At 49.6% G+C, this 17,170-nt stretch overlaps 1 protein-coding gene across 2 annotated transcripts in view; it reads right to left on the bottom strand.

Moving 5' to 3' along the window:
* Positions 1-1,275: 1,275 nt before the first annotated feature.
* Positions 1,276-17,170, bottom strand: part of ZBTB40 (zinc finger and BTB domain containing 40) — a 33,384-nt gene continuing 17,489 nt past the window's right edge. For both annotated transcript variants that reach the window (XM_075721638.1, XM_075721637.1), the window contains exons 6-17: positions 16,265-16,401; positions 15,637-15,826; positions 14,429-14,562; positions 13,325-13,493; positions 6,919-7,326; positions 6,219-6,425; positions 5,336-5,500; positions 4,662-4,876; positions 3,908-4,070; positions 3,489-3,575; positions 2,289-2,509; positions 1,276-1,560 (exon numbers count right to left, since the gene is read on the bottom strand). In XM_075721638.1, coding sequence (XP_075577753.1) covers positions 1,369-1,560; positions 2,289-2,509; positions 3,489-3,575; positions 3,908-4,070; positions 4,662-4,876; positions 5,336-5,500; positions 6,219-6,425; positions 6,919-7,326; positions 13,325-13,493; positions 14,429-14,562; positions 15,637-15,826; positions 16,265-16,401 — 2,288 coding nt within the window. In that variant the 3' untranslated portion in view covers positions 1,276-1,368. The remainder of the gene's footprint in view (positions 1,561-2,288; positions 2,510-3,488; positions 3,576-3,907; positions 4,071-4,661; positions 4,877-5,335; positions 5,501-6,218; positions 6,426-6,918; positions 7,327-13,324; positions 13,494-14,428; positions 14,563-15,636; positions 15,827-16,264; positions 16,402-17,170) is intronic.

The raw sequence follows: 17,170 nt of genomic DNA on the forward strand, positions 1-17,170 counted from the left end.
GCTGCTGGAAAACTCCAATCTGTTCATCTCCTGCACTCCTGTGGCTCTGGGCAGCGTGATAAAACAGGCACTGCTCACCGCGGGGTCTCAGGCTGCGAGATGCGGCGGGGATCACCGCTCAGTATGTAAATATCACAGTAGCAGAGTTCAACCTTTTGGCATGAGGGAAAGAAGATAAATGCTACCAGTCCCCCCAGAGCCACAGGAACCCTGCATCTATCTAATTGCACTTCATAATGGATTCAGCAAACCATTAATTATCAGATTATATTTTAGGAAACTGCAGATAAAAAAAGCTTCATGAAATTTAGTCTTAAAGGGGCCAGTGTGCTGCAGTGAAGCTTTTGCATTGTGCTGGTACCGGAGAAGCAAACTTTGCATTAGGTATCTGAACGCATTGTACAAAGCAATGCCCTGTGTGCCACGGGGAATGGCTACGTGCAGTCACAGCAGCTATTGCACACTCAGAAACACCTTCGTTAGCACCAATCCGTTGATACCAGTAACAAGGGGCCCTGGCATGCAGGCACAGCTCCTCCTCCTTTCTCAGATATGGCAGCTTCAGCACGTCCTTGGTGAATTAGAGGAGGGGTGGGACATCTCAGGGCTGTTTGCTCGCGAAGAGGATGCGGATACCCAGACCTGCCTATGACCCTTCTTCGTAACGGACAGCCACAGCAAAAATATGGATGGGATCAAACCTGCGCTACACAAGGTATTACCTAAACAGCTCTGAAGCCATTTAGCACAACTCCCAAGAAGCCTCTGCTCGAGCAGAGAGGCCCAAATGTCAGCTCTGCACTGGGGGACTTTTCGAGCTGGCACAACAGGCAGCACAATGGTACAAGGGAGAGCAAGAGAAGAAACAAAGCAGCCCCTACTCACTCTGCAGAGTAGCAGATACCTGCGAGCACATCACTGATTCAGCCATAAAAATCTCCACCCTGAATTCTCAGGACAGCTTTTTCTTTGGTTTCACATACCCATACCACCCCAACTTTGTTCTGCACAGGTCTCCTCCCTTCCACTCTGTTCACAGCAGTGGAGGAGCACACGTGAACACACCCAGTTCCCATCTTTTTCTCTGCTTCTTTTTTTCTCTTGAGCCAGGAGGGATGAGTGGTCCAGCTCACCCGAGCCAGCAGCTGCTGACTGTAGGGAGATTTCCCAGGCCCTTGTGAATGTCTATAAACCTCTTCTGTCCTTGGCCATGCTGTGCTTGCTGCATGCCATTTCTTTTGCAGCATCACATCCCAGGCTGCTTTCCCAAAGAAACCCTGAATCTCCCTGCTAGAGCAGCATGATGAGGTACAGCTCCTGAACCAGTCCAGTGGATACCAGGTGCCACACATGGGCTCCTGCTCAGTCTCACTTGGTTTCTTCACAAATGAGAGTGACTTTATCATCAAACAAGTCCTCCATGGTCACTGCCACCAGCTCGGAGCCAGCTTGGCTCACTTGGGATTCGGGCAATGTCACAAAGACTTGGGAGCCAGTGAGTTGGGCCTCATCAAAAGAGATGATGTGCTCTGCTGCTTCTTGCTCAGACGTCTGAATCACCTGCGTGGAAGATGACCTGAAAGTCAGACACTTACAGCACTGCCTTCCCCACAATCACTTTGCTACCCACATCTTTCCCAGCCCCACCTCTGGTAATAACATTTACACCAGAGGTCTGCAATTACAATAGGCGTGAGACTAATGGGAAACATCAAACCACACGCACCGATGATGCAAAAGAGAAGACAGGAGAGTAATTTAAATATTTCTCTCCACAAAATTGCTATAATTTAGCTCCATAAGCAGTCACAGACAGTAAACACTCTGTGATTATCCACTGGAGGAATGCCAGCCCAGGGAATCTTGCACACTGGGCTCCCTCATCCAAGGAACTCTTCTCCACTGATGGCTGAGATATTGAAGAGAAAGGGTCTGGGTTCAAGCATTCAGCCTCCAACAAAACAGCTATAATCTCACAGGGTACGTCATCTGGGTTTTAATAATCTCTGAGTAACCAGGCGCCTCTGCACACACTGTCAGTCCCTCCTCCTCGGCTCCTGAAAACCAGGGCTGAACTGCTTCCCCTCCAGCGAGCCCACCTCGCACTAGCACAGAAATCCCAGAGCACTGTGGGCTGGGGGGCTTGCATCCTGGACCCCTCTAAGAAGGGGGAATCAGGGAGCAGAAGGGGTGACAGGAGCCGCAGGGTGGATTTGGGAATAATAAGAGGGTTGGAGGGGGAGGATGGATGAACAACTGCAGGGACTGTGGCACAGAGCAGCCTTTACCTGCACAATCTGGGCTGTGGTGGCTTGGGAGAAGACCACCTTGGGATGCTCAGCACTGTAGTGCCCCTCCAGCTCGCCCTGGGAGGGGAAGAGCTCCCCACAGAGCTCGCAGGTGAAGGTGCTCTCCGTCTCCCTGAAGTGCTCGGTGGTGACGTGGTTCTGCAGGGCGCCTGGGAAGCGGAAGGATGCTGAGCAGTACAAGCAGCGAAACGGCTGGGAGCCTGGGGGAAGAAGCACCACCCTGAGCCTGGGCTGTGACAGCCAGGGCCAGCCCAAGGGCACAGGGAGCTGCAGATGGCCAGGACACACAGGGCTGAAACCCACCAGGGACTGAGGGCACAGCATGTGCCAGTGCCCCTTCTGCTGGCTACACCACTGTCTGTCAAACAGTTTGTGGCGGTTCAGATCTGTTTCAGCTCCAGCCCCCTGCAGCACCAGCATTCAGAAGCCAGACTGGTGTATCTGATTGTAGCTGCAGCTGTACCTTCTCACAAACATCTCTTCTCCCTGTTCCCTTGCACCATCCAGCACTGCTCCTTGTGGCCTGGCTTGCACCTCCTGATTCAGCTATTGCAAACCCATTATCCACCCCAGGGTCTCTCTCTTCTCAGAGCTATGTCTAGGTCTTCTCCTTCCTCACTCTCCAGGCTGCGGTTGGCTGCCTGCTCCAATGTCTCCCGATCCATCTCCTCTCCTGCTAACCCATGCACAGCCCTGGGGACCCACCTTTCATAATAGTATGGTCTGCCAGTTCACTCTACCCTCACAGCCTTGCTTCAGCTTGCACACTTGCCAAAGGGTGCTGGATGTGGTCTCCCCAAGCCCAGGACCCTCTCTGATCTTTCTGGTGCTAAACTCCCTTTTTCTCCAGTCTTCCACTAGCTCTATCCTCCACAAACCCCCATGCTTGGGGTTCAGTTCCTCATTTCTCTGTGCTGTGCTTCCTCACCTGCACTTAGATCTCTCTGCTGTAATAAGCAAATCCAGATCCTTCCTTGAGTCCAGTGGCTCCAAACTTAAACATGTCCCAGCCTCACCAAAACCAGTGCTTTTCCAGTTTATCCATATTTTCTGTTTCCTCACACTCTGCTTCCTTACCATGTCCATCTTCACTCTCCTACTTACAGCTTAGACATCACTCACTGAGAGGAGCAGGCATTGCTCACAAGGTTAACATGAACAACAGCAAATGTAACAGACCTGAGTGCCTGCACTTCACATGGACTTGCAGGAGAGCCAGCGTGGGGAAGAGCTCCTTGCACGTCTCGCACTCATGAAACTTCACATCTGCAAACAAGGCCAAGAACAGAAAAGTGTGCACCAAAGGTCTTCTACAAGACACCTTCTGGACCAGAGATCTGTTAATATTTCAGCTACACCACACATGCATACAGACATCAGGAGCACCTTTGGAGATAAGACTGGAAAGGAGAGGCCAAGAGCAAGTGAGCCGCAAGACACTAAGATGAGACTTGCCAGAAGAGACTGCTACAGGATACAAAGACTCTACTGTGATTTTGCAGGTAAACGGGATGGGCAACCTTGTCTGATCAGAGTTATTACTACATCTCTCCCAGCAGTTGCCACATGTTTTTGTTTGCTAACAAATGGGCCGTTACCTGTGTGCTCTGCCTTGACATGCTTTCGGTGAGCAGCAGTGCTGGAGAAGGTTTTCTCACAGGAGCTGCACTGCAGGGAGGAGAACTTGGAGGAGCGGTGATTCTGAGCTGCAAAGACATCAGGGTGGTGGGTCCGGTTGTGATACCATAACCCTGACAACTGCTGCAATGATAAGGATCAAATCATGGTTACAATACAAAATTGTTCCAGGGACATCATGACAGCAAGAAATCGCATGGAAAGGAACAGGAACAGCGGGGTTGTGCTCAGCAGGTACAAGACCTGCTCATCCTCCCACAGGACAACAGCAAACACCTCACTTCTGTTTCTCCATTGCCTGTGAAGAGTTGAACACTGCTGAATCCCTCATCCTCATCTCACTCACTGCAGGTCTCCTTTTGGTGTGAATTTTTGTTCCCTTGTAGGAAAGTGCTCCCACACACACTGCCACTGAGGCATGCCATTTGCAACAGGAGTATTTTTATTCCTACACTTCCTGGCAGCTAGAAACTTGGGTGAAAGAGATCCCCGAGTGTCCAGGTAGGCAGGTGTGTAGCCCTTTGCAGTCATGGCCCATCTCTCTCCAGGAACCTGCCTTTTCCCTACAGAGTCTGCCTCCTCTGTGCAATTTTTCCTTCTGCTGACCACAAACTGCTGCACTCAGTGTACATGGACAGGAGAGACATCCTGGTGCAGGAGCAGGCAACGGCAACCTCCAGCACATGAGACCAAATCCTTGCTGCACCAGCTCACCTGGTAAGCTTTGTCACAGATCTCACAGCTAAAGGGCTTTCCTCCGACGTGGGTCACCATGTGGCGCTCCAGGAGCGATGGGGCGCTGAAGACTTTAGAGCAGGTAGGGCAGGGGTGGTACTCCCGGGAGTGGGCTTCGTGGACGTGCTTGCGGTGCTCCTGCAGCGTGGCAAAACTCATCCGGCACTTCTTGCAGTCATAGGGATCTTCGATGTCTGCCGCCCAGAAACACAACAAGAACCATAGGGGACAAAGAAATCAAGGAAAAAAGAAAATAATTAAGAGGAGAATTCACAGAGGGAGGAAAGAAAAGGGAAATAAAAGCTTGTTACATCCCAGAAGAAAACTAGCACTGGAGTTTTGGCTTTGCATACAGACGTTGCTGCTCCTGCTCACCTACACCTTCCCATGGTAGGTTCCCAGCAGCTTGCGGTTTGCTGGAAGCCAGCTCTGCCACTTTCTTTGGTATAACCCTACCCACAGCATCAAATCACTGAAGAGTCTTGCTTTTCTTAGGAGGGAAAAACCCCACCAGGAGACACCCAGCTAGCTTGCAGGCACCAGTAACACCTGCACAAGCCTCTGCTGGCACAGACGGGTCTGCCATGACCCTGCAGAAGCCGTGTCTTGCAGGCTGGACTGCCCAAGCCAGTGAGGAAGCTGGCCACACTCACTGTGGAAGGTCCGGAGGTGGATGGAGAGCCCATTGGCCTGGCGAAAGCCTTTCCCACACTCCCGGCAGACGTACGGCTTGTCCCCCGTGTGAGTCCGGACATGGCGTGACAGCTCGATGGACTGGGCAAACACGGCGTCACAGTACTGGCAGGCGTACATCTTCCCTGCAGTGACACCCAGGGTGAGAGCCTGCACCTAACGGGACAGGAGCTCTGTCTGCACTATGCCTAATCTCAAAGGGAGAGGGAAGAGACTGTAAAGTGGACAGGGTTTCCTGGTGTAGCCAGAGCATCTCAGCGCAGGGTCAAAAAGGTCGTAGAGGTGCTGAAGAAAGCCATGCCTGCACAGGGAGTATTAAGTTACTAAAGTCCTCAAGTATCTGGAGGTACTACATGCTGGCATGTCTCATGTTCAAAATTAACTGCTCAGCTGCAACATGCTCATGCTCTGGTAGTGGAAGACGCTGGGTGCAGGGGCAGAAGCAGCCCTGGCATGAAAAACTGTGTGAAATTCAGCCAGAGGGAGAAACAGGAGAAAGCGGGTTAACCACAGGGAAGAGGATGCATCGCAGGAGTCTAGATGTGAGGGGACAGAGCTACTCAGAAGAAAAACAAGGAAGGTGGAGGAAGAGGAAGATCCCCTTAATGGAGAGCAAACTGCTAACTGGGTGGCTAATCAGAGGACCTGGAGGGGATGGGGGGAAAGGCAGAGTAGAGAACTGCAGGCAAAACTGTGTGGGTGAAGGAGACCTGGGAGCAGCCTGCTGCCCAGGGCTCCCCCAAAGGATGGGGAAGTGGCCAGGAGGCAGATGTAGGAGCAGGGCAGGAAGGGGTGGATGGAGCAAGCCAAGCCCATGGCCAGGTTCCCACAGGGAAGGCTCACCCTCAGCGTGCTTCTTCTTGGTGTGGTAGGCGAGGGCTGAGGCCTGCATGAAGGTCATCAGGCAATGCTTGCACATGAAGGGCCGGTCCCCCGTGTGCAGCCGCAGGTGGTTCTTCAGCGTGGAGTTGGCTGCGAACTTGGCCCCACACTCCTCGCAGGAGAAGGGCTTCTCGTCGAAGTGCTCCGTCAGCTTGTGATACTGCATCCCTGGGGAGGCAGGCAGGACACTGGGGTAGCACTGGTGGGACCCAGTGCCAGCCCTGCCCAACCCTGCTGCAGAGGCACCACTCCACCCAGCCCGGAGGTCGACCAGCCCACCTGTGACACCAGGGGTCTACTGGTGTCCTCCAGCCCGGAGGTCCACCAGGATATCATGAGCTGCCACAGGGAAGGCAAAGAGACTCAACTCCTCTTACTCATCCTGCTAAACCATCCACAGAACTGGAACAGCTTGATTATTTTTGGAAGCTTTTAAATTTGCCAGTAGCCCCACTTTTCCTTGATGAGCCATGTGGAAAACCAATTAGGGAAGAACTAATCAGAAAGCAGTTGTGCTCAGTGGGGCAGGAGAAATGAGCTGAGATGTGTTTCTCACACACAACGCTCACAGAGCTGAAGGGAGGAGGAGGAGGTTTCAGACTATTGCTTTATTATATTGTCCAGACTTCTGTCCAAACACCCCTGCTCCCACCAACCCTACCTGAGGCATGAGCAAACTCTCGGCCACAGATGTCACATGCCACGGGTAGCCTCTTCTTCTTCTTCTTGGCTGTCCCCAGCACCCCATGGACCTCCAGTTGATGCTTCTCCAGCTCCTTCTTTGTCGATTTGACCTCGCTGCACTCCTTGCACTGGATTTGCTTTCCTCTGGCCACCCGACAACGTTTCATGTGCACCTTCAGGCGGCAGTAGAAGTGGAAGGTCTTGTCACAGGCTTTGCAGACAAAACTCTTCTTGGAAGAAGCTTTTTCTTGGTGTTCCTTCAGTTCCTTGGCACTGGCACCTCCCACTTTGTCCTCATCTTTGTCCAGAGCTTCAACTTGGGATTCACTGTTCACCTTCCACTTCTTGATCCCAGGTTTCTCCCCACTTCCCTCAGTCAAGAGACCTGTGGAAACAGCAATTCCTGTTTCAGTGGTGACCAGCAGGGCTGGGCACCAGCCCCTTGGTCTCCCATCCCCTGAATGCTCCTACACAGACAGTTGTCCCTGCACAGCAAGAACAGACACACATTGGACATGCTGTCCCATCACAGTGGTGGCACATGGCTCTGCCCAAAAGTGGCCGTAGCCATGCACAGTACAAGGCATGAAAGAGTGGTCCTTGAGCTTCTCCACCCACACATATCAGGGGCTGGATTAGATGGCAAGAGCCAGAGCCAGATTTTCTAAAGAGCTTCCTCCTCAAACAGTAACAACTGTTGCTTCCAAGCATCTGCTTCCTGCTCAGACTCATGAAGTTACAGCCATGCTTAGAAGTTTGAAGATCTGAGCCTCAGGTGTGATACTAAGTCTGCCATTGAGAGTGGATATCCAGCCATTAATTACAAGAAATCTCAGGAACACTTCCCAAATGCAAACTCTTTGAAAGGGAACAGATAATCTTTCTACGACCCTTTTGAGTCTTCTGGTTAGGGCCCTGAGGTATTTTAAATTGCTCATTACATTCACTTCCTACAAAGTCTAATGCTTTTCTGAGTCCCTGTAACACCATCATCTCAAAAAGCACAAGCTGGAAAATTCACCTAGGATCTAAATCTACAGAAAAGACCCACAGGGAATGCACGTATGGAAGAAATCAAAATACAAACAGATATATTTGGCTTCTTTGCTATAATGAGAACCATGCAACTGTGTGGCCATGGAAACCAGTGCAGATTTCTCCTTTTGCCAATGCACAGGAAATTCAGCTTGTGCTTGCAAAACTTCGTTTCTGCCTTCCTCGCTATGGGAAGAGCTCAGCAAAGTGTTCTCGCTGCATAGCACTACTGCCTCGGACTTGCAACCAGCTAGAAACCAGATGAGATATTCCAACAGACTTGAAAATCTTAAGATGTCAAGTGGTGACCCACCAACCTGTGAACAGATCAAGGGAAAAAAACAGACTGGAAGACTGGTTTCCAGTTTGTCCTGCTCTGTCAAGATAGCAATACACACCTTTCACCTCTAAGGTCTCTTCCCACATCTCTACAACCAACAGTCAGTTTTTCTGACCCAAGTGAAAAAGTACCTTTAAACCTCCCAGAAATGTTGAACATCAAAAAGAGTCATCTTGCTGGGCAGGATGAATGTGGATGAATATATGAGCACGAAGGAAACCAGGACTGGAAATGTCTAAAAGAAGTGCTGTGGCAGCAGGGGTGTAACCTGAATGAGATGAGGTGGAGTTTTGCCATGGACCCCAGTGTGCCAAGAGCTGGCTCATGGTCCTCCTGCTCTTATGCCTGTGAAAATGTTGTTCAGGACTAGGCTAACAGCACAAGACTGTAATGGTATAAAGGCGGGGGCGGGGGGGGGTTCTCAGCGTCAGTCCACCTTCATGGGGAAATGAATAAAGGGGCTCCAGGAACAGCTCTCCATCTTCAGGGGGATGCTACCACTCCAGGAGAACAGTTTTGAAAGAAAGCTGAAGCAGAGCATGTGAAATCAATGGCTAGGTACCTGCACCCTGCAGTCCCGTGCCAGTGTAATATATACATCCTGGATGGCAGGAGGAACCTTGCCTGATGGTGGAATACACCCTCAAAAGGCTTTCAAAGTCTGGCTACCATGAGACAGGAGAATGGGGGACATGCTAAACTGCATGATGCAAAGCTGATGTGAGAGTAAGGTCTGGTGTCAGGCTGCTGAACTTGCAGGTTTCTTTAACGCCATCAAGTACCACAGGCTGGCTTCTGCCTGAACAGAAGAGGGGGCACATGGCACTGCTACATCAGGGCAGCAATTCCTTTCCAGTTGGCAGCCAGGATGTCTCCTAGAACCGCTCCTATGGGTGAAGACAACATTTCATACCTTGTTAGAGCAGCCTTGAGCAACAGACATTACCCGGTCAGCTTCCATGCTTGGAGATGCAGGAAGCTTGGAGGTGAACCCGAGTGCTCTCATGAGAAATAAGGCCAGACTGAAGAAACGATTGCACATGAAGTTTGAGGGGCAGGAACTTAGCATGCCTTGGCCATGCCGATGGCTGAGCCTCCTGGAAGCACACAGAGCCTGAGGGTAAATATACACCAGAGAGGTCCCAGACATGAATTCCCAACTGCGGGGTCCTCTGTGACTCTGGACTTTGCATCACTTTCCATTCTTTGGTGGCAAAGACAATCAGCACTGGAAGAAAAACCCTGCTGTTAATGACGGTGTATTTCATACAGAGTTCTCTTTCTCTTTTGAAAGTGGTCTGCAGAGTCTGTAATCCTGGTGGCTGCTCTACCCTCCCTGCAATTCATGATAGATATTAGACTCCAGAAGCAGAAGATCTCTTGGTGCGTGACCATCCCATCTCCCGCTTCTTCAGCTTAAGCTGGAAGAAAATTCCACCTACCCCTTTGCATCTTGAAGGTCATTCTGATGGTTGCTGACACACATGGTGGCTTCTAATGCAGAATCTTTACAGGGGAGAATGGCATTTTGCTTGCAGACCCTACAGTTTAACAATTCCAGGGGCTGACTCAGGCCTAAGTTAGATTGCTGTCTTTTTTAAACACAAGACTATGCAGAGGAAAAGCCTTTTTGCTGGAGATCTTGACACATTTCTGAGATCTGAAAGTGAGGCATATCTTGACAAACATGATCTCCCAAGAAGTGACTGTACAGAGACCTGGAAAGCAGCTGGTTAGAGAGGAGGTTATGGAGTTGGCTGGAAGAGCCAAACCTTGTCCTTGCAAGCACCAGCTGCCAACAGTGAAAGTGCTCCGACTACAGAAGGGACCCAAGGAGAAGCCAACAGATTTCATATTGTACCTCCACCAAAGAAACCAACCCATTACTTTATGTTGAGTGTGGTTGGGGATGGATGCAGACAGTTTCCTCCACAGGGATGGCTAGTGCTTTCCAAGTGCTTCAGCTCACCTAAATTAAGTATCAGATTTTTTTTTTCCAGTAGAGATGTAAAAACCATTGCTTTCAAGTGGAAATGCAAACCGTACACATCTCCATGTGGCACATATGTTCTTCAGAAATCTAAGATCTCCTCTGTTTCAAGCGGAAGCTCACATCCCTCAAACATGAGGCTCGCAGTTATCATTCATATCTCATGCCAAGAGCCACATGGCTATTGATCCATAAAGCCACCTGCAACATTTAGGGCTGGTAAGCAGTGATATCGGAGCTGAGGAGACTGACCTAGAAATTAAGATATGGAAGTTCAGTGTAAAGACCTGTAGAATGCCAAAAAAGGGCTGGTAACTGGCAATACTCCTCTGGACACTTCATACAGAATATATGTTTTTGCCAAGTAAACACCATTTTTCCAGGGCTCTTGTTTTTGATGTTGCTTCTTGCTTGATTTCGTTTCAACCTTGGCTTGAAGCCCTGCAAAGACACTTAGTAACAGCAGTCTGCTCTCTTTGATATTAGTGCCAGAGAAGCAGGCATCTGCCAGAGCAATTTAGCTGACTCCCCAGGTCCCTCGCTGGTAAGCACTGCAAGGCGTTCAGGAGCTAAGGTGGGCTGCACATTCACAGGCACGTGCAATTTTTGTTGGCTTACCTCCTCTAGAGTCACCAGGGCATCTGCCCTGGCACACCCCATAGTCAGGCAGGGTCAAGGGGAGTGGGGCAAGCGCCTGCAGCATCAGGAGACAGAGAAGGAATGGCAGATAAGATAATCCTTTTCTCTGGAAATCCTCATCAGAGCCATGACCAGGTAAAAAAGCCAACTGGATCGGTGGCAGCTCTTGGTGGAGTTAAAAGAGAGAACCTTGATCTGAACTGGACATGAATAGTGGACAGTCTACAGTGTGGGACATCTCTCAGGGAGACCACTAAGGTCACTGAGTCAAGAAAGGGGAGCAGAGCATGTGTTATCACCCTCTGAGCCTTACAGCTAGAGGACTAAGCCAGGTCCTCAATTTCTTCTACACACGCACTGGTCCCAGCCACCTAGTCCCATCTTCCACCCCAACCACATTTCCTCACTGCTCCAGAACGCAGGCAAGTTAACGAACAGCAGCTCGTTCTCTGCCTCTTCCCAGTACACAGGGAACACTGGCTTCGCCTGTCACTGTCAAACACGAAATGATGGCGAGTGTCAAAGCCAGGAGGCTTGCGTTCATTCATAAAGACCGATCATGGTGCTGACCCAAATTTTCAGACAAACCTTCTACCCCTAAAAAAAGGGCCAGACATTAATAACAAGCTGCTACTCTAACACCTAGCAATCTGCTAGTATTTCCACACTGCGTCATAAGCTAAGCAGCTCTGGCAACATGAGTAAATAGGGATGGACTAGACTGAACCAGTGCCTGTGCTTGCATAAAAATCACACTGTGTACATCCCCGCAGACTCCACAGCCCAAAGAATCTGTAGTTGGATGCACTGGGAAGTACAATGCCACAAAAATGTATGCAAGCAAACAGAATAAGAAAGTCATATTTGCATCCTCTTCAAAAGAATGCAAACCTGCAGTTAGCTTCCTGGCCCTCTTATCTTTTGCATTAGAGCACCAAATTCTGTTAAGCATTCTTCCTTCAAATGATGGGTGCTGAGATACAATTCAGCTCAGCTGGAAAGCATCCCACAGCTCAGGGCAGGGTCTCACACATGGTTATTGCTATGCATTTGTTTCTGGAGCTCACCAAATTGCTATCTGCATATGTTTTGTTCATACCTTTGCTTAGCTTAGTACAGTATGTAACATTCCCCTACTGCTGTGGGACCCTCCCAGGGGATTATTTGCTCTGTAAAGTGTATACATAGCAAGACCAAACCAAGGCACTATAAGAAAATTAACTCAGAAAATAGTCTGGGACTACAAAATACACCATCATGGTCACCTTTGCACAAGACAAGCGTGCTCCGATGTGACCTTTTCACAATCAGCCTGCGAAGTATCCACACATACACAGATAAAATCAAGGGATTGTAATACAAGTCCAAATTCAGACAGATCCAGCAGTACAGGAAGAGCCAAAGAAACCCCACAGGTTAAGGAAAAAAATTCTGAAAAATAATCCAATATAGACACAAATTACATAACCAAGTTGCTTAAATGCCTCCAGAGCAAGGGCTGGGGGGAGACAAATGCAAACGCAGTTAAGGAATTGTCCTGGTTTCAGCTGGGATAGAGTTAATTTTCTTCCTAGTAGCAGGCACAGTGCTGTGTTTTGGATTTAGAATGAGAAGAATGTTGATAACACACTGATGTCTTAGTTGTTGCTAAGTACTGCTTATGCTAGTCAAGGACTTTTCAGCTTCCCATGCTCTGCCAGGGGCACAAGAAACTGGGAGGGGGCACAGCCAGAATAGTTGATGCAAACTGACCAAAGGGCTATTCCATACCATACGGCGTCATGCTCAGTATAGAAACTCGGGGGGGTTGGCTGGGGAGCAGCAATCGCTGCTCGGGAACTGTCTGGGTACCGGTCAGCGGGTGGTGAGCAATTGCATTGTGCATCACTTGCTCTGTTTATTATTATAATATTTTATTGTTACTATTATCATTACTATTTTACTTCATTTCAATTCTTAAACTGTTCTTATCTCAACCCAGGAGTGTTTCTCACTCTTACTCCTCCGATTCTCTCCCCCATCTCATTGGGGCAGGGGGAGTGAGCGAGTGGCTGTGTGGTGCTTAGTTGCTGGCTGGGGCTGAACCACGACAGGAATACCAGTATGGGGTCAGTTACAACCTCTATACCTCTCATAACATATGAAACTTTAATTTGGTGCATTTTACCAGCAGGAGAAATGCATGCTCCAGTGCTTGGATCCAGAGGTCACCCCTGTGACTTGTGTACTCCTGCAAGTACAACCCTGACATCTGGCTAGGGGTAGTTCTGTGAAATGACCTCAGGCCACCAGGACACCGAGGTCCACTACCAAACTGTCCAAGACTCCCATAACCATGTGTAAAGGATCACAGAAGGATGAAAGCCTATGCTTTCTTACCCACATGCCCCAGCTCCTGCATCACTGGCTGCAGGTCTGGGAAGGACTCATGGACATTGCACAGCAGCTGACAGATCTTGATGGCCAGGACAGACTTCTTCTGGGCTGTGCTCAGAGCTGCTTTCAAGGAGGCCTCTGAACTCTCCTTCTGAGCAGAAATACTCAGCAGCTGGAGAAGTAAGAAGAAGAAAACATCACATGACAGAGATTTTGGGCTGTGAAAGGTCGGGATGGTCTGGGAGTGAGGGCACATCCTCTTCGTTTCATCTCTACTGCTGGGAACCTGCTTTGAGAAACCAGAAAAGAAATCCCTTTCCATACAGGTCTTTGCCCCTCCACTGATATATGTGCATGAGCTGAGAGAATTTCAGGATTAAAAAAAAAGTTACAACAAATTAAATTCTCAGACTTTTTCCATTTCAGTATTAGCTCACTTAAAACTACCATGGAAAAAGCGGTTCCTCAGTGTCTTACAGCATTACAAGCTTACCTAACTCATAAACCTGTGTTTCATACACAGCCCTCCCTGGGCTTTTCTCTCCCTTCCAAGTCCAAACCTGCTTCAGCCAGCCACTGCAAGGAGAACTAAGGTGAGGATCTGTGCATGCCCATACGTACCTCACCCTTCCAGATCTCCAACAGCAGCTAACCAAAGCAGGAACGAGCAACCACAGACTGCTTGGTGGAAAAGGCCAGCTTGTTACTAACGCAGCCCATTTTCGTTGTCAAAAGGAAAACGGGCAAGGCACTCTGGGACGCAACACAGGCATGGCATCCTCAGTGCCTTTTCTAGGAGTGTTTCATTCTCATATGTCCTGGAACAGCCAGCTCAAATAGAAACCCACTCCCTGAAACAGTTTTGCTGTGTTTGAATACCCACATTTTCACCAACTGAGAATTTCACTGGTAATTTCTTTCACCTAAAAAACTCCTGCAGAATTTATATAAAACATCCAACAGGCTCCCACTTCAGCAGAGGGGCACCTCCAACTTTGGATGGCTTCCCCAACCTAAGTAATGTCCCTTGATTTATTTCAGCACACACTAGGGCCTGACCACCATTTGAGCCTCGAGCCATGCCGGCTCCAGAGCATCCCCTCATACCTCTTTTACTGCTTCCGTGAGTCCCGCCTCCCCCGGAGCCAAGCCCTCCAGGTCCGCTCTCTGCTGGATGGCCTCCGAGATCAGCTTGCTGTGCCGCAGGATGATCTCAATGGCTGTGCTCTCACTGGTGGCCACTGAAGATGAAAATAGAAAGTAAAGGTATTTAAAAACACAAAACCAAAGGAGAACCTGAAGGCCTTAGCTTCACTTGGCTTTGTCCAGCCCACTCCTGAAGCTGAGCTGTCAACAGCAAGAGTGACTTCTTTAGGGCATAGAAAACAGCAAACAACTACAGGCAAGCTTTGGTTATGCTAATTGCAGCACTGACATCCAGCATTAAACCCTAGCAGACTTCACTTCTCACTGCTTGTCCAACTACGGGCGAGATCACGTTTTCCAAAGCACATTGCTGAAAGAGACACATCAGTTGTCAAACCTCAAAAAGCAGGCATGATTCTCCCAAGACTCAAGATTTCTTCTCTCCCCCAATTACAGACATCCCATTCTGCCTTTTGCAGAGAATCAGGCTTTTCTAGGCATAATTTGCCTCATCTGGGTACAGCCATGTAAAAAGTGGCTGGATGCACCATGCACCAGAAGTGCTGGCTTCTCCGGGCTGAGTACGGAAGGGATGGAGAAGAGGAGTTCGTACAGAGGCAGCTACACCACAGGCATCTGACTGCAGGCAGGTGAACCCCAGCTTTGTGTCCACAGCACCAGCACACAGAGACGGCCTCTGCATAGCCAACCTCTCCTGCCCCACAGGACCACCAGCCTGAGGGCTCCTCACACTTCCATGAGATTTTTGCAACAATTTGGGGGAAGAAGGAGAGTTAGGTTTTAAAGTAGGAAAACTCAAAGCCAGAGGCTGGGGCTCTGGGGAGGACACAGGCTCTGGGGTGGCTACACACAGACCTCCGATAAAACCCATGCTTTCAATCTGATGGGCCTCCAGCTGGTTATTAGCGCAGGATGGTGGTCAGCTCTCAAAACGTTTGCTCATTACAAAACCTGAAGGCACAGAGCCACAAGCAAAGCAGCCGTGCTTGTGGATGGAACTGCTCTTCTACCCAATCCACTGTTTCACCAATGATACGAGTGTTGAGACCCATTGGAAGGGCTGGGGAGAGGGTGAGGAGTTAGAAAGCAGCCCCTACCAGCAGCGGGAGAAGCTCAGGGAGAGCATGGGGGAACACCAAGGCCATTACCTGCTTGGAAGAAAAACTCTGCGCCGGGTTGTTTCCGTATCTCCTCCATGAGCAGGTTCAGTGGTGCAGGTTCCCGCACAGCCAGCAGCAGCTGCCAAATGGCAGAGACCGACAGAGACTGCTCCTCCAGCGCTGCTGACATGAGGGAGGCAAAACCGCCGGCCTCACGCTTGACAACCTGCTCCATTGCCTTGGAAAGACCCACAGTGAGGCAATTAACAAGGGACCCCATCCATCTGCCCTGCATCACGCTTAGCCATGACTGTGGCTCACCCCAGACCCAGCCTTCCCTTGCTTCCACCCTGCTAAAGACCTAGCTCACGGTGCACCCCAAGCGGTGACTGCTTTGAAACCCAGCCCTTCACCCAAACACGTCAGCCATTTCCTTGACTCACTCCGAAGCTGAGCATCTCTCTTCAGTGCCCAAATCGGCCACGCTTACTTGCCAACCTTCATCTTCATATATGTTACCTGCTTCACTCCCGCTATGGGATACTAAGGAATCATTAAACAGAGTCCTGCTGGAGGACTGCCCCAAGCCAAGCCATGACAGGTAGTAACTTGATAGGGATCCCGGATGGGGATTAAAGCTCAGCATCTGCCTGCACATGTACAGGAGGCTGCTTACCTCTCTCTCAGCAGGAGCCAGGCTCTGTGCAGCAGAGATACCCTGCAGCAGCATCTGGGTGTCTGTGAGGAGCTCCACTAAGTTTTCTCGGTATCGTCTCAACAGTTTGGCTCCATAATCCTCTGGGCTCCATTTGGCTAAATGCAAGAGAATGAAAATAAGAACAGCTCAGCTTGCAGCATCTTCCCAAAAGGCTTCAGAGCTAGGGGAGACCGAAAAAGCCAAGGCAGCTAGTTCTCTCTGGGTCACTAACACTCAGGGCCTTACTCTCAGGACATTTGGATTCACCTTCAAGCAGATGATGAACATGACAAATCAAGACTTCTCCAAATCAAAGACAATATATCCTCTGCCCATACGTGCCTACAGAAATAGATCTCTGCCACCCAAATGCCTTCTGAGTCTCAGTCTTGGTCTGAGCCCAGAAGAAGAAAGTCTCAGTTTTCAGCAATGTTCAGCAGGTAAGCATGCAGCCTTGTCTGTGAAGACACCATGTCAAGACGTTCATCAGCCTCTTCCGATGCCCTCGAATCAAGGAGACCCCATTACTGACTCTTAATTGTAGTTTCTTTGAAAGAGATCTGTAAGTGAGAGTCTTTGATCCACTCCACCGAGAAGGAGCTCTGCAACATGCTCCACTTCAGCAGTGTATGACTATCAAACATACTGACATTTTACAAACACCTAGATGGTCCAATGTAATCAAGAAATTCGCAGGCTGAGTTGTCCTTGGTGAAAATGTTAAGGGAACACAAACCACACTTGTGACTGTAAAGCGGCAGTAACACCCTTGTCCCTCCCCTACACCGCAAAAATGCAACTTTAACCTCATTCCTTCCTCCCCCATATCTAATTCCAAGCTGGGTCTGCTGAGGTTTGCCCTGATGAATCTGAGAAACAATGACT

Source organism: Pelecanus crispus, chromosome 15, assembly GCF_030463565.1.
Source record: "Pelecanus crispus isolate bPelCri1 chromosome 15, bPelCri1.pri, whole genome shotgun sequence".
NCBI classification, from domain to species: Eukaryota; Metazoa; Chordata; class Aves; order Pelecaniformes; family Pelecanidae; genus Pelecanus; species Pelecanus crispus.